Raw genomic sequence first — 24,936 nt, forward strand, 5'->3', positions numbered from 1 at the left:
GCCATTGTTGCAGCAATAAAAATTATTCATCAAGGTGAAATCTCTTATTCCACCTTTTTTATCCTATTATATTCCACCTTTTTTATCCTATTCTTCTATAAATAATACTATATTAATTACACATTTAACTTTCTTCAAATACGATATACACTGTAAATCTGCAATTATTCATTTCCTCTCCAAAACTGCAATTATTCATTTCCTCTCCAAAACTTAAATTGAAGATGACTGACAAAACATTACAAAAGTAAAAATGTGTGATTGACCTTTTTTATTTTCTCTTTCTACCTTTTTTTTTTTTTTTTTTTTTTTTTTTTACTCTTTCCTCCCTCTGCCGTCATGTTTTGACCTTTAGAATTTGATAGTTCAATTGCTGTTTTTTTTTCCTTTTAATAACCGACATTGAATTGATTGAGCTACCTTAACTAATTTTATGAAATTTTAAAATTATTAATAACATAAGAGCTTTAAAATTACTCTTATTAGTCCCAAAAGACGATATTTAATCCTCTTCTTATTCTTTTATCATTAATAATTTTAGTTTAATATATAATTCTTAAATTACCACAAGAATACGTTTCACGTAGCTTAGTTTGCATGCAAGTTGTGCTTTTTTCATGCATAAATAACGTCTTCGCTAACCATGGCCCACAAGACATTTGGCATATTTTCCAGGGCTCCCACTTTATCACTATGTACGGTCTCTTTATTCTTTAAACCACTTGAACCGTTTATTTTATTGGCCCTTTCGTCAACCAATAACACCTTCATTTTACCTGCCCTTTTTATTTTAATATTTATACAAATATCTCCAGAAATCTGGAAATAACAATTAGCTTGGTATGTTATTTTAGGTAGGATTTTGAGAACAATATTGGATAGTTGAATAGAGTAATTATTATGAGATAAAATTTAAAAATTAACAAAAAAACTTTCTAGATTTGCTAATTTAACTAAATACCTCAATATATAAGAATTTTATAAAATAATAAAAATACCCCCACCCACCTACAATGCTAGATTTCGACCACCACCATTGAAATCTAGTCGAAAAATAGCGTTATGATGCAGACCAGTCAGATCTAGCCCACGGATCTGGCCAGATAAGATCAGAACTACAGCCAGATCCACCACAGATCTGGCCGAAAAAAGCCAGATTTGACCATCACTGACTGTCAGATCTGGCCTTTTTCGATCAGATCCAAAAAGGCCAAATCGGCGAATTACCAACCAGTTCTGGTCGTTTCTACGTCATTGTGACAGATTTTGATTATCATCGACAATGGTTACCGGAATCTAGCAACTATGAGTGGATGGGGGTGTTTTTATTAATTTTTAAACTTTTTTTCTATGGGTGTTTAATTAAATTAATAAACTTAAGGAGTCTAAAAATAATTAAATAAAATAGAATAGTATTTTCTAAATAATTAAACAAACAACTATTTTGGGAATAGGATATGAAATAATAAAACAATCAGACTCAAAATCTTTAATACTATAAAATTGTGCCCATCATATCAACTATTTTATAACATGAAAAATTTTGGTCAATAAGATAAAAAGAGCAGCAACGAAATCTCAGAAACTTATACAATGGCTAATTGTCAAACTCCCATACAATTCAAAGTGTACTCTAAGAATGCCAATGGAAACTCATAATCCAGTGCATCAAATTTAGAAACAAGCCTTCACGCAACTTGGTAATTTTCCGTGGTCTAAACCGTTCCCTGTGAAAACTTCGGAGAAAGTCCACCTCTTACGGGGAGGATATTTACGACCTGCAGCAACAGCAATTTTGGGTTATAAGTCAAAATAAACAATGAAAATCCAGAGGCGGAGAAGTTAAAACGAACGACTTATTTATCCGTTTCGTTTATATAGCATCTAAAAGAACATACTGATGACCGTAAAGAACCCTAGCCCACATCAAAACTTCCACAGGTACAGAACTGGTTTAAACCTAATAGATCACCACCATAAATATCTCATGCTGTGATTGGTAGCATTCTCCTAAAGACCACATTCAAAATGTCGAGATTACAGTGAAATGTACAACATTCATTATGCCTTCACATTGGTTTTTGATCATTTAAATACATAATAATTTCCAAGGGCAGGACAAGCATTTTCAGAACAGAATTCACTTTTAACATAAGTTCTGGTATGAAGTACATATACCATAGTTATAACTGAGTTATCAAACTCAGCAGAGAGAGTTTTTATGCTTGAAAAATATATAAAAACAAGAGCAAATATAATTATGGAACAAATTATATTAGGTCACCGGAATCATCTTCTGGGTCAAGAAGCTTCATTCCAACATATACAGGTTCCAACTTGGTCTAATTTGCCTAAAACAACACTATAAAGCATCGGTAACAGAAGGCAATAATTCCCAACTTCAAGTTCACTTTCATGGAAATCTTAGTTATATTAAGGGGGTGTTTGTCTGAGCTTATGAAAATTAGCTTATAAGCGACAAGTACTTATAAGCTAATTTTAGCTTATAAGCAATTGTTGCTTATAAGCTAATTTTCATAAGCTCAGACAAACACCCTCTTAATTATTTCATACTCCTTTTACCTTTTAGAGTCTGTTTATTGCGAGGTAATTACACATTTGATATAATAGCGTAAATATTGTTAAATTAATGACGAAGTATAAGAAGACGAGGCAATATTGCTAAAGTCTTACATCTCACATAGTATTGGCTAAAGGCAAATTATTTATCTCCCTTGATTAATCAAGGGAAGCATTCATACGATATCTCTTCTTTTTCTCTTTAATAAGCATACTACATTTACAAAGAAAATATGAAAAGGTGCATTCTTATGCTTATGCCAGCTGCTTTATAGCTCATTTTCACAAGCATAGCAATAACGTCTTTTTCACAACTATCACTGGGGAACAAAATTAAAGAGAATTATAAGGCTCATGATAGATATCTTCTTTAATTAATTGGTTAAAATGTGGCAGGACCAATGTAAAATTTTCATGAAAGAAAGTCTTGATCAAACGAAACCCATGCTCATGATAGATATCTTCTTTAATTAATTGGTTTAGGGTCTTGATCAAACACCTCTATCAACCCATACTTGTCAGATTCCGACGACAACTACCGTCGGTGGTAACCGAGATCTGTACGATGGCCTACACCATGATCAAAACTGACCGGTAATTCATCGATTTAGTCTTTTCCAACCAGATGTGACCGTCAACGGCGGCTAAATCTTGGTCATCATTGACAAAAAACGACGGCCATATCTTTGGCCGTCGACATGTCTAGTTTACCTCTATTCTTCTCAATCTGCAAAATAGATGACGGGAGATTCAAATGGCAATGCAACACAAGAAATTATGGAAGGAACCACTGCAGAACCATACAAAAGTACCTTGTTTTTGAATTTTTTTCTCTGAACTCTATTCCACAGCCGGAACTTTTCCGGCCCGATTCTGGACGATCCCGTCATCGGTTTTCTTCGATCCACCCACCGTTCGAAAGCTCTTGAAATCCTCTTTCCATCCGTACCTCGCCCGTCGTCATTGGACTTCCCGTTCGCCGGGAAATCGCCCTGACATTTCGTGAAAAACGCAGATTTTTAGTCGCTTTTTCGGTCGTTTTACTGATCGGAAACGGCCGTGGTTGGTCCCGTTCAAACCGTCTGGTCCTGCTCTTCAAAACCCTGGTCTTGGTTTGCATGAAAATCTCCCAGCTTTTCCGTGCAAAATAGTGTTGGGTTGCTCTCTTGTAAGTTTTTTGTGATCTGATTTTTGGTGTTTTTCACAAGATTTTTTGTGGGTTTTTGGTGTTTATTGTTTCTGCAGTTTTCTGGAGAGATTGGGACGTGTTGGTGATTTTTTTTATCACATTTTGTTTGGGTTTTTTTTCTTGCAAACCAACTGCTCGCTGAAAGTCTCAGCCACAGCAGCTTCTGCGCGCGCCTGCCGCTTGCATAGCCTTATACACAGGTAACATTTTCAAATATTCCGAGTTGGTGTTGGGAAGAGGGAGTAAAATTTGTAATAATATGTTCACAAAAACATTATTTCAGAAAAGAAAAAGGATTTTTTGGAAAAATAGTTTATTATAAAATTATCCATTTATTGAGCTATTTTGGCTTACCATTTTATATATTCCTCGCTCCAGGTCACTAAAAAACTTGTGCTAAATAATGATTTAGTTTGAGGTTGGGCCTCCCAGCACAACTTCATTTTGCATATTGTGTCACATAGTTTTATCGTTAACTAAATGAGAGTTGATTTGCCATGAATTTTATACATGCAGATTTACGTTTTACGATATGTTCAATTACTAAAAATGACTTTGTTATTAAGACGAGTTATATGATATTTTAATCAAAAATAGTTTCCCTTCAATACTATACACGATACGTCTCGATCACCTGAATCCTATAAAACCCTGAATCCTATAGGACTGGAACTAGTCTTGTAAAAAATAGTTTGAAGTTCGCTTGCCATATGTAACTTTGAGCTTTGTCGTGTGCAGTTGATAACTGCCACATAATGGTGTTGTGATTGGGAAGATAATCAAACATTGTTTATTTTCAACTTAAATGGGTTTTGATGACAACACCAAAAAGCAGCCACATTTCCCAAATACGGCTGCATTTGTAATGAATTTTACATGAATGGTGTTATTTTTTGAGTTCCTATTATCTCTAAGTAAACTCTTTTTGTAATTATTGTCCTTGGACGAAAATTAAAGGGCTCAACGAGTAGAGGCAAACCGCAAATAAGAGGTCAAACCCAGAAACATAAAACAGTAGCCCATAAAAGAATATAAGATGGTTCAAATGGGTATTAGTCTAATGGCCTCCTCTGTTTGTTTTAGTATTTTGGATAATATTTTTGGAAAAGTAAGAGTTGGGTGGAAATATCGAGGTAAGATTTGAAATAATAAAAACGTCCCCTAGGTTTGTTAATTTACCAAACACCAATGTAATAAAACATTAAAAATTAACAAAAACACTCTCACTCACCCATTAAATACCAGCAGTCAGCCACCACCGTTGGAGGGTGGCCAGAGTCGTCGTATTGACCCACGATCGGTTGAATTTTGTCGGTTGTGCACCGATATGACATTTTCTAGCCAAATCCACCGTGAATCTAGCAAGAAAATGTCAGATCTACGGCTAGATTTGGTTGTCAATAGCTAGATCTAGTCGTCAACGACGGCCAAAGATATGGTCATCGTTGATGGTCAACGACAGCCATATCTTGGCCGTCGTTGACGATTAGCTACGGCCAAAGATCTGACAGTAAATCTGGCATTTTTCGGTCAGATCCACGGTAGATCTAGTCGAAAAATGCTAGATTAACACACTACCAGCTAGATCCAGCCAATAGTGAGCCTTTATACCAGATTCCGACCATCTGTTGGTGATAGTGGCCGAAATCTGGCAAATGTGGGTGGGTGAGGGTGTTTTTGTTAATTTCTAAACTTTTTTTGGATGTTTAGTTAAATTAACAAACCTATGGGGTTTAAAAATAATTAAATAAAATAAAATGTGATTTTTAGAAAGGGAAACAAATGTATATTTTGGGTAGGATAGGGATATGATAGTGAAAAATAATTAAACAAACGGACCCTTAGATTTTATTTTATTTTTTCCATTTTTCTTTTATCCAGTTGAATATAGGGATTCCAACTTTAAATTTTGATTGTCATCCCACCTAAAAATTTAAGTTATCAAGTAAGGAATTAACATTATGCAACTCCACTGGACACCAGTAACTGCAAACCTTTATAAAAGGGATAAAAAATTGAAGGGGAGAAGCCTAAATCTACTACACCCAAAGCCCAAATTTAGACTTGGGTGTGGAAATTTTGCAGCTAAATGCAACATATTATTGCGCTCAAAATCTTCAATGGTCGCCACTCGCCACCACTTTTATAGTCAAGCCTACATCATATAGTGGATTGAATATATTGACATGACGGTGCAAAACTGTAATGTGAAATATGTTGTTACCATTCTCATCTAATTCATAAACCAAATCAGGATAGCAGCTAGTAAGCTCAACCAAAAATTCGGAATTCTCCAGTTTAGCTGCATCGAACACGAGATTTGAAGGAGTTTTAGTTAGGTTCGCCTACTCCAAATCATCTTGATTTAATATTTCTTCCCAAGGACATTTCACTGATTGAAGAGCTTGAGTTGATACCACATCCTTGTTGCAATCCTACTTCATTCCTGGGACTAAGAATCTGGGCAATAAATTTTATGTTGAGTCAATTCAGAGATATGATAAATCGAAGTGTTGGAGAATTAAAACTAACATGAGCTGAAAAGCTTGCTCAATAGTCCTTGATTTCTATTTGCAAATACTGAAGGTTTTCGGGCTAAAACATGTATGGTTGTCTAACAATTTTCATCACGAGCCACAGCTAATTCTGGACTATTCTTTAGCAAAATCAATGCGAGATTTGAGCAATTCAACTATATAAGCAAAAGAATTGAATGCAAATTTAGCATATAGAAATAATTTATGATTCTAACTAGTCTTAATTTTTCTTAGAAAGATGTACAAATTATGTATCAAATATACAAGGTTTGTCATATTAGTTTATAAAGAGTAGTTTTTATATGTAGTGTATTGTTTATCTTATTATTTATATGTCAGTATATATAATATGGAAATATACATATCACTTATGTATGAAAATTAGGATGTATAGAATGGAATTGGACGTACCCTTACCATATAAATCAGTACTCAGACAAGTGAAAAGTAGAGTAATTTGGTCCTCCCTTGTCAAAACATGTTTAGCTTTAGCATATAAAAATGATGTCATGTCCTTAACAGAGCAGCCATATAAAATGGTCAATGGTGCCATATTGTTACACATTCGGATTGTCGATAAACTTGGATTTGTTTTCAACATAATCGTCGCGATTTCAATAGCTCCAGCTGCGGCAGCAAACAGAAGGCCGAGTTAAGATAAAAAAAAAAAAAAAAAAAAAAATTCTTGGAATTATAAAATATATTGTTTGTTTTGCCAATGCAGCTATATAAAGAGTAAGCTTAAAGTAAATTGGGGGTTTGAGAGAAAAAGGAACAGAGAAAAGAAAACTTTTAAAAAGTGACGTCCATGTGTATTGAGTCAGCTTTTATGAAATAAAATAAAGGGCGTTTATTGTTAAAAATACGATTAGAAGGGGATTGAAAAAATTTCCAAGGTATGTGGGGGCATGAGTTTTATAGTTGAACATTAAAATATGAGGTTTTCAGCCAATTACAGTATAATTCAGAAAAACATGAGGTCAAGTCATTGTTGAAAGATTAGAAAATAAATTTTAAAAAATTATGATATATTTCTAAAAGAATTACAAATCCTCAGCATTTCAAGGAAAAAAAATAAAGAAGTTTGGGTAACATATTTTGAAATATATTTTTTTAGGTATAATTTTCACTAATATTATTGTAAATTATCAAATATTATTATAACTTAGGAAGCGGCACTTATTTAAATATGTTAGAACTAGGTTTAAATAATTTCTCCCTTTGTTTAAGTGTCACCTTTCTTATTTTTATTTTTATTTTTTATAATTTCTCTGTACCATTACGGTTCATTTTATTATATAGTTTAAATATTCTACATTGATTCTTCCAAATTAAAAACTTAGGAGTTGTTTGTTTTTTCCCACTTTTCATTTAAGTCTTTGGAAAGTGATTTTTAGCCCCCATCCTCTATTACCAAATACATTAATTTTATATTTAAAAACTTCTCTTTAAACCCTATTTTATTAGAATTTTTCTTTACACCCCTTTTTCAATTTCAATTTTAGAATCGAAATATCACTTTTAACTGTTGTGAAAATTGAAAAAATGAAAGTATGTTTGCATCAAACAAACAATTTCAATGATAATGATAATTTACATTGATGATTTATGCAAGAAATAAAGGTTTAATATTACAAAATAAATTGTTGGTGTATTTAGAATTTATAGTGTTCTTTCTTGTGATTGTCTTGAAAGTTAAACTTATTAACACAACAAACTTTTAAAAGCCTCTCCCCCCTCCCCCCCCAAATATTACCACTTATTTTCAGATAAGTCTTCTGAATAGAAAAAATAAAATTCCATAACTTACCCCCCCATATTACCACTTATTTTTAGATAAGTCTTTTGAATAGAAAAAATAAAATTCCATAACTTATATCTAGACACTAAAATTTTTAAAGAAACACATGATTAATTACCTAATATACCTTTATCATAATAAATATAAATTTATATATAACTGTTACTGTATGCCATAAAAACCAATCGTGTCGTCAGTTTCAAGGTATTATGTTATATATATATATGTTAATGTATATATTTTGTATATACAATTTTATCTTATTAATAAAATAAAATGTTCTTATTTCACATGAGGTTTATTGCTTCATTTATATATATGTAATACATATGAAATGTCTAAATAATACAAATCTTTAAAAGGTTAAAATCATCAAATTATTCCTTACATAGGTAATATTAATTGGGCAATAATATTACATAGTAGGCATACTGAATGCCTCTGTTGAATATCATATGATGGTATTAGTGTGGGTGATTATAAAAGTTATATCACTAAAGCATTAGTATGGATAAACGGTCAATGAACTGTTTATCGAATATGGTCATTTGTGATTAATCACATGGACATTTAAAATGTAGTCAATGATGCATCATAAGATCGTACTAGTATATTATTACTCATTAGACTTGAGATATCATAGTTGGATTTTGCATAAACGCATATGATTCATATAGTGTGTAAACACGAGGCTAATCATGTCATGTGTTAATAAATCGATTTGGTCACGTGTCATTTATGTGTGAAGACAAGATAGTCAAAATGGGATCCGTTGACTTGGTATAGATTAATATCAGGTTCCTAGACAAATCTTAAGATACGTTGGAAAAGGGAAATCTTCGGCCAGGGTATATAAAATATTACCTGAAAGGCTATTTCATGGTAACACGTTCCGTATGTATTGATTTTCAATTTAATATAAAATCAAGATAAAGATTTTGACATACCATGAATCCATTCTTAATTGGGATTAGACAACAGAAGGATTTGATTACACAGTGCGTATGATTATAAAATGGTTCGTTGGAATACATCTTCATTGTGACGTAGGGGTTATCGAACATTGCTAGATACCTACTATAATCGGTGGGAGTTTCGGTTATAAAGAGTTATGACCAAACATATCGGAATAAACTATGATATTGGGCCCACGGCTAGGCCACTATAAACCTAAGACGTCACACATAAAAACTAAGGAGAATAGAGAAATAGCCAAAGAAAATTGATTATCCAAAGTTGGCTAGCACCTACTAAAGGTAATAAAGTTATTTATATTATTATCATTGAATTAGATTCAATGGAGTGTTATATTAGTTATTATGAATAATTTAAGAGTTAAAATGCTGAATGAAATCAAATGGAATTTCAATTCATAATTAATCATTTTCTTTATATTAAATTGAATTTAACAATGGGTTGTAATTGTAATCATATAAATAACTTAAGGGTTAAATTGTTATGTAAATAATTTAAGAGTTAAATTGTTAATTATGATTAAATATTAATTAAATGTTATTATTTAAAGAAGTTTAATAACTTCATATTAATTATGGAATCATTTACAACTCCAAAACAACGAATTGTTTAAGGAAGTCCAAAACAATTATCGAATTGTTTACAAGGCTACATATATAAAGAAAATGATATATCAATTTTTAAGAGAGAGATCAAAATTTCTAAGAACCGTAAATGTCTCTTTTAGCCTAATTCTTCTTTTACCTTAGTGTGGATAATCTTTTATTTAATTTCTCTTGAAATTTAAAGTCTCTAAGGTTGCTAAGGACTTAAGGTAACAAGTTTTCCCTTATTTGTTTTTAATTTGATTGAATTTTTTTTGCAAAATTCTAATATACATGTTATAGTATCACATGTAGCATTCTCCATGTATTCCATGTTTCAATAACTACTAAACAAGTTCTAGAATTTATTTGTATTAAGGAACTTTTAAATATATTGAATAGTACAATAACAGAAATGCAACTAGTTGCCGGAAACTGATGACTAGAAAACTTCCAGTATATGGAGGAATCAATAGCTCAGGGCCCAAGAAATAGAAAACCACCAACACCAAAAGAGTGGTTAAAGCAATCCAAAACATAGTGAAACAGTACTAGTGATGGGCGCGGGCCGGGGAATGGGGTCCCCGGCCTCGTCCCCGACTTCAACCCCATCCCTATACCTGACTTGTCCCCGTAGACGAGGATAAATCCCATCCCTGGCCCCGTGGGGATGGAGTCACTCCCATCCCCGTCCCACCCCGACTCGACAAATGGGGTTTTGCAGGGATTTTTTGCCCCATATGGATCAATAATTGATCCTAAAAATGATTAATATAATCAAATGGAATTAATTTTTATGTCATTTTCTTTCCTAATTAGTATTTTTTTTTTCTTTTGCTATGATTAGCATTTTATTATAGTGGCTCATTTTTATATGCAAATTTTTCCGTTTAATAAATATTAATCAAGTATCTTGGTGTAGTTTTGTCCTTTAACAAATTGATACATTGATTAATTATTCAATCTTTAACATAATTTGCTAGGTAATTTGATTAATTATTCAATTGTATGGATGTTAGGATTAGTCAGCCTTATTGATTAATTAATTTTTCATAAAATTAATATAACTATATTCAATCTTAATATAATTTACTAGATAAACTAATTAATTATTCAATTGTATGGAGGCATAGGCTTAGTTAGCTATGTTAATTAATTAATTTTTCATAAAATTAATACAACTATATTTAATCTTAACATAATTTACTACGTAAATTGATTAATTGATTCATAAATCACTATATCCACTACAACTAATAAATTAGTTCATTTGTGAAAGGGACAAATCCCATTATCCCAAGTTTCCAACATTGATTAAGTTTAACATCATAATTAATTGATTAATTAATTAATTAAAAAATAATTGAATTTGTGAAACTTATAAGTTGTTAACATTAAGCAATTGTGTATATTCTTATATTGGTTTTGTAATAATCTAATTTGATTTATTTTTGGGACATGTGAACTTGAATAATAAGTTGGGACATCAATTGGTTAGAGAATTTTGTGAAATTCAACAAATAATGATACATCGATTTAATTATTAGACTCCCTCCTTTAAATTATTTTTTTTATAAATTTAATACAAATATTAAAAAGTATATAAAAATAAAAATCATAAATTTAGATGTATTACTTAAAACCATGATTCTTAAATCATGGGACCTGACTTTATATATAATCGAGTAAAGGAAAAAAAAAAACATAAAGTTCTTAATAAATGAATAACAAGGCGGGTCTCCATGGGGGCGGGTCAGGCCATGATTGACGAATCCTCTTCCCTAGCCTGTCCTCGACGTCGAGGAATTTTATGAGGACCATCACTGATCCCATCCCTAAATTTTCGGGGATTCCCCGCCCCATTTAGTCCGGGTCGGGGATGAATCCTTGTTGGTTCATGAAAAACGGCCATCCCTAAACAGTATCCCAAAACAGTTTAACAACAACCTCAAAATAGTGAAGATTTTTGCCAAATATTTTTTTTACTTTAGCTCCCATCTTCTCTGTAGATAGGGGTATAAAGTACTTAGAAAAAAACGTTAACAAAGGTTCTCATATATATTCAAAAATCTTAGAAAAAATTTATCAATATGTTCATTATTTTGCTCTAGATTTGAAGTCTTTTAATCTCCTCTATTTCTAAAGTTGTCAGCTTTAAAAATACTCAAAAAATTAACACAAATACCTTGTTTGATTCAAATCTATTCATTTTTTGGTTATATGATCAATTTTTTATTTTTTATTTTTTTTATTTAGACAATATAATTCTCAACTGTTTTCCCAAATATCAATTTAATTTATGTTGTTAAGAAGAAATATAAAGTAATTTTGATAATTACCATGAGCTTCAAATTACTAGTGAAATTATGAATTCTTAGTAACCTAAATTTTATTTAATTTTTTGATAACTGAAACTATAAAGCTTTGAAATTAAAATATGGAAGAAGAAAAATAAAACTTGTATTATAGTTATATATTTACCTAAAGTAAAAAGAACGAGCTAAAAAAAATAGTAAGGACTAAAAATCATTTCCCACCTTGTACGCAAATAAAGTGACACAGTAGCCTATAAATTATAGCCTAGAAAAAGAAAAAATGGTGTCAACATCCCCAAAGAAAGAAAAAATAATGCTTGTGGTTGAGATAAAGTGAACTTGTAACATCAATAAAAAATGTAAATAATAAATTAGTAATGTTGATAAGGTGAACTTGTAACATAAGTTGTGACATAGATTAAGAGGCCAAATCATTCAGAATTTTACAATAGACCAAACCATTTTAATTTCCACATCGTAGGTCCAGTCACCATTTGCTTTCTGTCTTTTCAAAGAAATTTCATTGCAATTTCCTTAAAATGTTGCTTCCACTACTGGACCCAACAAGCGAATATTTCTATTTACTTTATATATTTTTCTTTGATTCCTAATCTTTATTCATATGTAAAGCAGATTTACTTTTATTTTCTCTATTTATGATTCGCTGAAAAAAACAATAATAAAGTGAGGTCTTCGTCAGTAAACACAAACTGTTGCAAGTCAAAGTTAATGATAATAAATATAATAATGGTATTTTTCCACAAAATGTGGAATAGATTTTATTAAATTTCGTAAACTCTATAAAAATAAATATAGTTTTTAAAATTTTAACTTTTAAAAGAATTTTATAATGGGTTAATTTCATAAACCCCCCCTAGTAGCTTTAACAGTTACAACTAAATATTATGTTTGGGTATACTTAGAAAAAACCCATTTCAGAAATTATTCAAAAATCATACTGGTGGGAGCTGCTTGAATCGTATCTTTTACTTACGGGAAATAACAAGGCTCAAAGTACATCCTTCCAAACTCGAATTTACAAACCCCATTAACACTAAACTTTGAGGTTCACGTTTTTTCACCAAACCTAAGTGATGATGGTAACATAGATGAGGTCAGTGGTCACAAATAGTGATAAGGCCTTTTTCTAAAGTATCCACACTAGAGTCTGTTCACCGATGAGTAGAATGTTGTGTCCTTAAATTCCACAGAGTGACTGATCTAGCCCCAACAAAATAATCTATAAAAGACAACCCTAGTAACCTTGTCTTCTAGAGTTAATTAACCAACTCTTTTCAAAGATATTCTTTCTGAAGAAGAAAATGGGTGATTCACAAATAGATGTTCATCGTTTAACACCAAACGGGACTTCAACTCATGAACAAAGACAGAGGCAGCCTTCCCTTCATCTCCTTTCTAGTGAGCTCACTCTCTTTCACTTGCTCTTTCGCATATTCTTTCAGGGATAATAGTATTTTTCGTCCTTGAGGTTTGCTGAAAGTAGTACATGAGTCCATTACAATAATAAATATTTCTCTTCCTCTTTGTACGAAGAATGTTTTATTTAAACCTAAGCACAAATCCCATATTCTTGATGCTCTCTCTCTCTCTCTCTCTCTAAGTTTGCATGCATGTTTATAAGTCAAACACTTTATAAATTGTTTTCGTCTATTGAATTTGCACATGCAGGAGAAAATTCAAACCTTTATCTCAACAACTGTGTGCCTCTTCATAAGGCTGCATTAAAAGGTGACTGGAAAAGTGCCAAAAAATTGTTAGAAAAAGATCCTACGATGTTGTGTGCTGGTATCACAAAGGGACACGAAACTGTTCTTCATATTGCGGCAGGAGCCAGACAAACTGGCTTTGTAGAGGAGCTAATAAAGTTGATCCAATCGGAAGACCTGACCCTGCAGGACAAAAAAGAAAATACGGCCTTCTGTTGCGCCGCTGCAGCAGGAGCTACTGATATCGCTAGGATTATGTTGAAGAAGAATCCTAGTCTTTTGACAATCCGAGGTGGTGAAAAGATGATGCCTGTGTTTTTGGCTGCTCTGTTAGCACAAGGGGAGATGGCATCTTTTTTATACGAATTATCTCAAGCGAAACATGTTTTCCAGTGGGAGGACGAAATTGCTCTATTTTTCACTTGTCTCACCAATGGTTTATATGGTAAGACTACATATTCCAATTCACTTCTTTTCTTTAGATTAACTTTTTTTATTTTTTAATATATGTCTTAAGTGTACATGTCTAAAGCATTATAAGATAAAAAATTTACTTATTTTGATATATATTATATAGAAAAAGATTATAAAAAAAATCAATTTTTAATGTGTATAAACTTTTTTGTCTTCTAATATTTTTAAAGTATGCTCATAAACAACCATTTCAAAAAACTAATATTAAACGTCCTAACTCTTATATTAAACTTTATCACAAGTGATATACATGTATTTTTATAAAATATTGACATGGAAATAACAAATTGATATGGTAGCCTAGGAATTTTGGATTATATTTTGGTGATCGGGAGTGTCTAAGTCAACTTATGCATACTTCAATTAAACTCCTGAACCTTAAAATTGATAGCCAGGTAAATCCCCTCCGTGGCACCCCTATTAGCAATCCAGGTGGACTGAACTTATGACATATTGAATAATACACTTGAGAGTTCTAGTTGACCGTTGAGCCACCAGTGATGGTTTGATTAATAATATTCATTCTAAAACTTATCCTATGTTATATATTGAAGTAAAATGTTATTATATGTGATATTGTCACTATCATATAATATCACTTTATTTATATGTTAGTGCAACATATGATAACACATAATTATTTTTATTATATATAACATAAACATAAATTCCAAATAATAATACAGTAATATTTCTTGACAAGTTTTCTTATTTAAAAAAGGAGTCAACGATTTCTTTTTCCCACCCAAATAATGGTTTAATGACTCTTTCCCACCTATAGAATTTTACAATACCACTTTCCCACCCAAATTACACCTTTTAATGACATTTTCCCACTTACCCTACCAATCACTGGCTGATTTTGTCATTTTTGAGACTCCACACTAGTACCATTCTCTCCCATGTTCATCACTCACCAAAACCCCTTGAACCCTTACTCCTACTGACTCTGTTAATTGTCGATAATCGAACAATTAGTGTTTGCACATTCGCTGCTCCCAAGTCAAACACCGACCAATCATAATCACAAAAATCCAACCTTCAACCACCAAAAGACTCAACGGCCTCCTTTCTTTAAAAGCCCTAATAGCATGGACCGAGTTTGCTCTCCGCTTGCCACTGAATCGAAAAGTGTATATTTCTGGGTGGGAAAATGGTATTTTAAAAGTTTGTTGGTGAAAAAGTGCTATTAAGCCATTATTTGGGTGGGAAAAAGTTGTTAATTCTTTCAAAAAGTTATAAAGCCAACTGCCTTAGTACCCTACCTTGACTTAAGGAATTTTTTAAAATAGCTAAGTTTTCAGCAGGTTTTTACCCTATGCACATAATTTTCGAAAACAAATTTTCTGCAAAAAGATAATTTTAAATTAGAAAAATACATAATTGAAAATCAAACAATAAAAAAAAAAAAAAAAATTAAAATAGAAAATATGGTAAAAAAAAAAAAAAAAAAACTCTCAAAACAATATAAAACGTTCAAAAAAAAATTTAAAGAAGCTAGCTAAATATTAACATTCGAATTTTTTGCTTACAATTAATTTATTGAATTGTTCAGATCTCGCATTAAAAATGCTAAAGGGTGATCCCAAATTAGCTACGGCTCGTGATGGAAATTCTGAGACTGCCTTACATGTTTTGGCTCGAAAACCTTCAATATTTTCTGACAACAATCAAGGTCTATTCAGAAGGCTTATCAACTCATGTTAGTTTCTTCAACACTTAATTTTTTTTTTTTTTTTTTTTTATCTATGATTTTAGTCAACCATTAAATTAATTAGTACAAAATTTATTGCATGATCTAATTCTTAGTCTCAGGATTAATGAAGTTGAATCACAGCAAGGATTTCGAATCAACTCAAGCTCTTCAATTAGTCAAATGCCTATGGGAAGAAATGTTAAAACAACATGTCTCGAATGCGGAGCTAGATAAACTAACACAAACACCTTCACGAATCATCTTTGAGGCAGCAGAATTTGGAAATTCCCAATTTTTGGCTGAGCTCATTTCCCGTTATCCTAGTTTGATAAATCAATTTGATGAAAATGGTTACACTATGTTTCATATTGCAGTTTTACACCGTCATGCCAATGTTTTCAATCTAATATATGAGATAGGTTTAAGTAAGAAGTTGTTCATGACTTGTGAAGATAAGGAGCAGAACAATATGTTGCATTTGGCTGCAAAATTACCACATCCAAGTCGAATTGGTATCTTATCAGGTGCAGCTCTACAAATGCAGAGAGAATTATTATGGTCTAAGGTAATTAAATTTTCTGAATCCAGTTATTGTCCTAATTTCAATTGTCATATTTCAAACTGTAACATGTTTGATATCTATAGGAGATAGGAAAAATGGTGCAACCTTCCTTTCGAGAAAAGAAGAACTCAAAAGGCCAAACACCTCAAGTGTTATTCACTGAAGAGCACAAAGAGTTATTGAAAAGCGGAGAACAATGGATGAAGCATACCGCTAACTCATGTATGCTTGTTGCAACAATCATTACCACTATAATTTTTGCAGCAGTTTTTAGTGTACCAGGCGGTAACGATAGTAGCAAAGGATTACCTATTCATCTGAAAGAGACATGGTTTCAAGTTTTTGTCATATCAGATGTAATCGCATTATCCTCGTCTTCTATTTCTATTCTGATGTTTTTGTCGATCCTTACATCGCGATATACAGAAGATGATTTTTTGGAGTCTTTACCATTTAAATTGATGGTTGGACTCTCTACACTCTTTGTATCCATAATCACCATGATGGTAGCTTTTAGCACAACTCTTTTATTAGCTTATCATGATAGATTAAATTGTGTCACGATGCTTACTACTGTATTTACGTCTGTACCAGCCACTCTATATGTTCTATTGCAGTATCCTCTTCTAGGAGATATATTTTGTTCAACATATCATTCTAGGTTTTTGTTTAAACCAAGTAAACCCATGTTCAGATTTGTTTGACCTTGAAAGTCTATTGTATTGTATCATCGGAACCTGTTTATATTTATTAAGTTTTTCGGTTCAATAATTTTTTTCCTTTTAAGTAATTATTGTTGCAGGTAGTGGAGGTTAAATTGTAATTGATAGGTTCGTTATAAATTTTTCATACATTATAGTACAATATGACTATATAACATGTTGGGAATAAAAAATCAATATAAGTCCAATTAAATATCAAAGATTAATACACAGAATTTCAATATAATTAAATATCAAATATTAATATCCATGAGTCATCTTGTTTGAATGGGGAACTCGTGGTCATGAGAAGGACGGTGGAGGTGGTTATTAGTAAATCGAAAGATGCAGCTCTTTTATTTTGTTTAATGTTTTTAATATAATTTTATCGTTAACAAGAAAACTAAAGGATAAACCCACAAAGAAGATTTGTTTGAGAAATTCTCTCTTCCATTAACTAAAATCAAACCATATATTGGTGGTCCTTCATTTTTAAGGCCTTTTTATTATATATTATCGTTTAATAAATTAAAAAAAAATTAGGGTGCATTTTTTTTCCCTATTATATTTCTATTATTTCCAAAATACACATTTGTTTCCCTATTCTTAAAATACTATTATATTTTATTCAATTATTTTTAAACCCCATAAGTTTGTTAATTTAACTAAATATCCCCCAAAAAAGTTTAGAAATTAACAAAAACACCCCCACCTATCCACATTTGCCAGATTCTGACCACCACCATCGAAAGGTGGCTGGAATGTGATATAATGGCACGCTACTGGTTGGATATGGCCGGTAGTGCGTCGATATAGCCTTTTCCGACCAGATCTACCATGGATTTGGCTAGAAAATGCCAAATCTACAACCACATATCTGGCCGTTGATGGCCAGATCTTTGTCCGTAGCTAGTCGTCAACGATGACCAAACGCGGCCACATCAGGTCATTAATGGTTAGATTTGGCCTTTTCTAGCTTAGAAAATGTCATCTTGGTGCATGACCGGCCAAATCCAATCGGTCATGCTCTAATACGGCGACTCCGACCACCCTCCGACAGTGGTGGCCGACTACAGGTATTTAATAGGTGGGTGGGGGTGTTTTTGTACTTTTTAATGTTTTTATTACAGGGGTGTTTAAAAATTAACAAACCTAAGGAAGCGTTTTTGTTAATTTTCAAATCCTACCTCATTATTACCATTCAACTCTTACTTTTTCAAAAATATTATCCAAAATACTAAAACAAACACACTCTTAGATGTTTTAACTAGTACTGTGGCCAAAATGGGTGGCCGATTGTTGAAAACCAGTGATCGAAATTTTTTTTGACATGTTTAAGAATCAATGCTCCAAGAGCCCAAAAACAGTAAAACAGCATCCCCGAAGAGCCGAAGAAGCAATAGATGAATAGTGAAAGCAGCCGAAAATTAGTGAAGTAGTGAAGATTTTCGCCCAAAACAATGAAACAGTGGCCCAGAAACAGTAAAACAGCAGCCTCAAAACACTAGTTATCACAGCCCAAAATAGAAACAAGCCCAATTTTTTTGCTAAACAGCCCCAAAAACATGAAATAATGGCCAAGCGACCAAGAAACATTAGAACATCAACCCCCAAAGACGGGTTAAAGCAGCCTTAAAAATAGAGAAACACTAGCCCAAAAACAGTAGTAAAAGAGGAGCCGAAGAAGTGAAGATTTTTGCCTCAAACACCTGCCCAAAACAATGAAACTGTAGCCCAGAAACAATAGAACCCCAGGCCCAAAACAGTGATTGTAGCAGCCTAAAATAGTAAATTCTCCTGCCCAGAACAGCAGCCCAGAATACATATTTATAAGAAATATATATAGAAATTATATTAAAAACATTAAACAAAATAAACAAAGAAATGATATGAAATATTTATAAGAAATTTATATAGATTTTCCTAATGTCAGAAACTTGTGCAATGAGTTCGGTATTTAATATATATATAGAAATGAAAAAATAGTTAATTTATTACAATATTATCAAAAAGAAAAACAAAATTAATTTCAATTTCAATTTATACCACATTTTTTTCTTAATCAACAAGTTTAATTAGTAGTAATGATATCATTTAAGGCAAATACAACATGTAAATTATTCTCTACTATAGTTTATTTCAACTATCTACTTGGAACACAAATTTTAGTTTGCATGCAGTTTTGCTTTTTATACGCATAAGTCACGTCTTTGCTAACCACGATTAGGGGTGAGCAGGTTGGGTATTAGGGATGTAGCTAGAATTTTTAATCAGTAGGGTCAAAGTATCAACTATAAACCGAAGCTCCAAATCTTATAATTTAGATTTTTCAAACAATTTATACTAATCCAATAAAATTCAACTTATAAACTCATAAAAACTTATCAAATTCAACTCTAAATATCAAGCAATTTATCAATATATCAAAATTAAACCAAATTCTCAAATCTTTACAATTTATGGTTTCATTAATTCTTTAAATCATACAAAATTAACTAAATAATTAACCAAAATTTATCAAAACTAACTTAAAATAACAACTAATTAACTCATACCTCAACTTAAACAAGATTAAATGAAAACTCAAATCAAAATCTATAAATTTAATCTTGCAATTTCAAAGCCATTTATTAAACTCAACAAAAACTTATAGTTCATGATGTTTCATCAATTAAGAAAGCTAAAAGAAAAGAATTTTAAATAAAAATAAAAATAAAATGAGCATCATGTTATTTTGTAATCCAAAGGAGTAGCATTTCTTGAATATCTAACCAAAAGAAAAAGATAATATAAGAAAAAATAAAAGGAAATGAAGAAGGAAGAAAAGTTAAAAATATTAATTAATAATTCATTTTTGTAGAGTCAACATGATTTTAAGTATGGTCAAAATTATAAATTCTACAAAACAAAAAACCTTTTTTAAAAAAAAGAAAATTGAGTACATTTAATTGAATATTTGTACGTGATTATTACCTGTTTGATACTCACCAAAATTGGAGGGAACCGGATCAAAACCACCCAATTCCTTGAATTTGAAACCAAAATGGACCGGTTCTTAGAATTTGGAACCAAACCAGCTGACTCCGTTTTAATTCTTTGGAAAAAGTGATGACTGACAGGATTAATATTTTCATCCATATTTTGAGTCAGATTTTGAGAATAGTGTTTGATTCAATATTTAGATAATAGGATTTTCAAAACCCTATTCCAACACTTTTCTAACAGCTTGACTGTTTGAATTTTTTTTTTTTTTTTTGCAGTCTTCCCCTTTTTCACGCGTTCTCTTTTGACAACTTATGACACGTTTGCATTTTTTTTTGTAGTTGTTAATGAAGTGTACGTGTAAAAATGATTGTAAGGGTTGATAATTAGTACTTTTGTCATATATGTATTAATATGATATTTTTAAACAGTTGGATTAGTACTTGAAATTAATGAGTTTTTATTTCTTAATATCTACGGGTGACAAAATTACCAATAAAATATTTAGTATTATTAAAATGTAACTTGATAAGTTATATATATAATAATACATTATTTTAACAAAATTCAACAAAATATTTTATTAATAAATCATTTATAAAAAATATATATTAATCAAATATTCTACACAAATATTAAGGTCAAAATACTCAACCAAACACATATTCTGTAAATCCTATTATCGTAATCATAACCCTATCTAACTATCTAATCCTATCCCCAAAATCCTATCCAAAATACTGAACCAAAGGTACCCTAGAATTTCTACCGTTGTATATTCAAGTTTCAAGGGGCAACTTTAATGATTTAGAAAGTGATATTAAATTCCCTCCAGACAGCCTGATTCTCTATGGTCTGGACGTCTTGGATTGGATGGAGACAGTCATATAGAGAGTGCAGTCTTTGGATTCCGAATTACCTAACTGGATTATATATTAGCAAACAAAAAAATTATTTAGAAAGAATTTTGGTGGGACTTTATTTAATTTGGGCTGATTGATTTAAATAATAAATCAAACTTAGCCCAAATTAAATAAAGTCCACAAAAAAGGGGATGGGGAGGCCAAGACAAAGTCCATAATGGAGTAAATGGGCCATCGACAATCGAAATCCCAGATGTCTGCTAAAAGGGAGGCCGGCCTAAAGCTTCCAAATTGTACACACACGTGTTAATAAATAGAGTGTTGTTATTTAAGCCCGGTTAATATCTTTTTAAGCTCTTTAGTTAGTTTTTAATTGGCCTTAGGACTATAAATTCAGCCCATTTCTTCCGTTACTCAATTTACAGAAAGAGTTAATAAAAATTTCCTTTCAGTCCTCTTAATTCTGCGCTCCTATTCAGTCCCTACTAGTTTATTTTATTTGCAATTAAACCACAAGATTATCACAAAATTGCCTTAATTAAGAGTCAACTTTTTTTATTTTTTTTCTCACCCACCAATCTTTTCAACTCAACCAACCAAAACAAATAAAAATAAGTATGCTAAATTAAAGAAACCTAACAGGTGTAAACAAACCATACACGTATCACATAAGACCGGGAGAGATGACTAGCATCAATAAAAAAATGAATACTTTGCTGCTAAATTAGTGATGATGACTGACAGAATTAATAGGATTAACGTTAAAAATACAAATTTTCTTTGACAATCACACGCCGATGCGGCATGGTGGGGTAGTTGATAGCGTTACGGAGTCTTGGTCTTATCCCTTGCAAAGCAAAAGAAGAACTGACTAATATAATATTTGGTATTTAATAATTTTTAATAATAAATTATCCCTTTGACCATCCTTATCTGAATTTCTTTTTAACTTTAAAAGAATCTGAAGAATTAAAATATTCTCTCCGTACAAAAATATTATACCAACCCAGCCGTCACTGTCATTGGAAGTTGGTTAATTTATTATCAACAATCTCTGTGGCTGTTGCGTTTGCAAGTGGGTTGGCATTTTTCGTCTTCTTTTATTTTCTTGTTTTCATGAGCTTACTGATAATACACGTACCAGTCGGTGAGGAGTAGGCTAGGTTGCGGCTGTGACGGTGGATGGCGTGGCGTGCACATTTTTACATAAACCGCCCTATTCCATCTCCATATCCAGCCACAAGCCGCCGCCTCTACCTCTATTCTCTGTGAGCTCTCTCTCAATTCTTCTCCATTTTCATTCTTTTGTTTTCCCTTTCAATCATCCAAATCTCTTTTTTTACCCTTTGAAATCCTTAATCTGTCTCTTTAAAAACTTTCTATTTTTGCCAAGAGTTTTGATTTTCACATGGTTTTTGTTTCTATTATTTGATTTGGTCTAAAAACGTTTGATTTCTTCATTATATATTTTTTTTTTCGGAGTTCAAGATTATTTGAACAACGTGGGATTCAATTAGCTTGGATACATAATTCATTGAAATGGTTTTCCAGGATTTCCATTAACAGAAATTAACAAAAAGAGGCTAAGATCTCATTTCCAATAACAAATTCAAGATAATACTGTATTAAAACTATAAAGTAACATAAGAAAAACCTCACAATTTCACACATAGATGACTCATTACATTAACCAAGAAGCCTTATTGAATATTTAAACCTGAACCAGCATTGCCAACACCGAACACACAACTAAAGTAAGTTGTCACTCCCGCAATCTTTAAACCTACATGGCATTGAAAAAAGTGCACTAATCAGCTTCTAGTACTTTATAAATAATAAAGAATAACAAAGTACCATTGGCTGTATTACTTTTTGAGTTCTAACCGACCCGAATATGAAGGTGTAAATAAAAAAGAACTGGGAAAGAGTTGATAATGGGTAGAGAAGAAATCAGAAAAAGCTGCGTCGGATGACTCGGGTAAGACTATTTCCAACCCGACCCGAATGTGAAGGTGAACCTAAAAAGAACTGGGAAAGATTTGATCATGGGTAGAGAAGTACTCAGAAAAAGCTGCATAGGATGGCTCGGCTAAGACTATATCCAACCCAACTGGGAAAGAGTTGATAATGGGTAGAGAAGAAATCAGGAAAAGCTGCATAGGATGGCTCGGCTAAGACTATATCCAACCCAACTGGGAAAGAGTTGATAATGGGTAGAGAAGAACTCAGGAAAAGCTGCGTTTGATGACCCGGGTATGACTATTTCCAACCCGACGCGAATGTGAAGATGGACATGAAGAACTGGGAAAGAGTTTATAATGGGTAGAGAAGAACTCAGAGAAAGTTGCGAGAAAGCACGAGGATGACTCAGGTAAGACAATTTCCAACCCGAACAGAAAAGATTAAAAAAAAAGATAAGCCGAAGATGATGAACTCGGTTCCCCATAAGAATGAAGAATGTGAAAATAAAAAAGAACTCGGACAGAATGATTGGGACGCCAGATTTTTAATTAAAAAACTTACAAAAATATGAACTAACCATTATCGAAATTATCCCAGTCACTGACTGGGTAACATGAAGGCTCCATTGGTGGGATAAGTCGGTGCACTTGGTATTGGTGGTGGATCGGAGACAGTTGATGAACTTGCACCCAGTCCTTCACCATAACCCGGTAACAGTCTTTACCGGCGTTATTTCTTGTGTTTGGATGCCGGGAGATGGCCGTGGTGGATCGGTAGGGTTGTTGAATCACGAAAGTAGCCATAGGCATTGGACCATTTCCTTGAGTATTTGACATACTTATCTCTCTCCGATATTATCAGTGATGTTGTCTATTTGTTTTTATTCAGAAGCAGAAGAGTTCTATTTAAAGGGAACGTTTCGTTTTCGTTTACATTGTCGTTTTCTGACGTTGCGGCATGTGATTATATTGAACATTAAATGTACATCTTGCTGACACTTGATTTGGACGGCTATTGGAAGTCTTAGTGATGTGTATTTGTTTTGAATTCAAAAGAGTTCTATTTAAAAGGGAACGTTTCGTTTTTGTTTCATTATCGTTTGCCGACGTTGCGGCATGTGAGAAAATATTGAACAACGAAAACGCCTTTTAATTTTCATTATCGTCACTCTAATATCTACTGAAAGGTCATCAAGTCAGCTTAAAATTTGAAAACGGCGTCCCTTTTTTTTTTTTTTTTTTTTTTTTTTTTTTTTCTAATTTGTAAAAATTTGACTCTATAAATCACACTTTTCTTAATCAACAAGTAGTTTAATTAATTAGTGCCCGTTTATCTATTTAAGGCAAATACAACTCCAGTACAGGTGTCCTGTTTACTTTATTAGGTATGTATGATGATGTTTGCAAGTATTGAAAAGAGACAAAGTTCAAATAAATATGTATTTGACCAGGTGTTTGGATCACCATTGTTCACATTCTTCAACTTATTTATTTATCAATCACACCTTCTCTACACGTAACTGGATCCCTATAACCGAAACTAGAAACTGAACTAAATCCAACGAAAAAATATAGTTTTTTTTTTTGTTTTTTTTTTTTAAATAGAGTCGGTTCTGGTTTGAAATTTAGGTTAAACCAGTCTACTGGTTCGGCTCAATTTGAAATCCGCTTGCTCGGAGACAAACCGGTTAACCTTTTTTTAAAAAAAAAAAATCCCCAAATTCCCAATTCCAATTTTATTAAAGACTTAAATTAGAATTATAGGAGCATCTTCAATAATACTCTTTATTTTAAAGAGCATCTTCATTGATTTTTAAATATATAGAACAGAATTTTTATTCAAATCTAATAGACTCTTTAAATTTTAAAAGAGAGAATATATTTTTTTAAGAAAGAAACTTAATTGAAGAGATAAATCATAAATAAAATACATAAACACTTGTAATTTATTATTTAAAATTAGAATAGAGAGTGAAATTTAACTCACTA

The 24,936-nt window shown here is 31.9% G+C and overlaps 2 protein-coding genes across 2 annotated transcripts; one reads left to right on the forward strand and one right to left on the reverse strand.

Annotated features, from left to right (window-relative positions):
• Positions 1–13,147: 13,147 nt before the first annotated feature.
• On the forward strand, positions 13,148–17,167 carry LOC116137182 (ankyrin repeat-containing protein NPR4-like). The gene is made up of 5 exons (XM_031422869.1): positions 13,148–13,400; positions 13,671–14,153; positions 15,738–15,884; positions 15,992–16,443; positions 16,524–17,167. Exons 1-5 carry the CDS (start codon positions 13,304–13,306, stop codon positions 17,142–17,144), a joined length of 1,800 nt encoding a protein of 599 aa, XP_031278729.1. The 5' UTR covers positions 13,148–13,303; the 3' UTR covers positions 17,145–17,167.
• Positions 17,168–22,507: 5,340 nt separating this feature from the next.
• On the reverse strand, positions 22,508–23,838 carry LOC116137169. Its single transcript, XM_031422857.1, has 2 exons — positions 23,526–23,838; positions 22,508–22,769 (listed from the first exon to the last, which is right to left on the reverse strand). The coding sequence occupies exons 1-2, from the start codon at positions 23,782–23,784 to the stop codon at positions 22,687–22,689; spliced, it is 342 nt and encodes a 113-aa protein (XP_031278717.1). The 5' UTR covers positions 23,785–23,838; the 3' UTR covers positions 22,508–22,686.
• Between the last annotated feature and the right edge of the window lie 1,098 nt (positions 23,839–24,936).

This window comes from Pistacia vera, unplaced genomic scaffold (assembly GCF_008641045.1).
Source record: "Pistacia vera cultivar Batoury unplaced genomic scaffold, PisVer_v2 Contig320, whole genome shotgun sequence".
Lineage (NCBI taxonomy): Eukaryota > Viridiplantae > Streptophyta > Magnoliopsida > Sapindales > Anacardiaceae > Pistacia > Pistacia vera.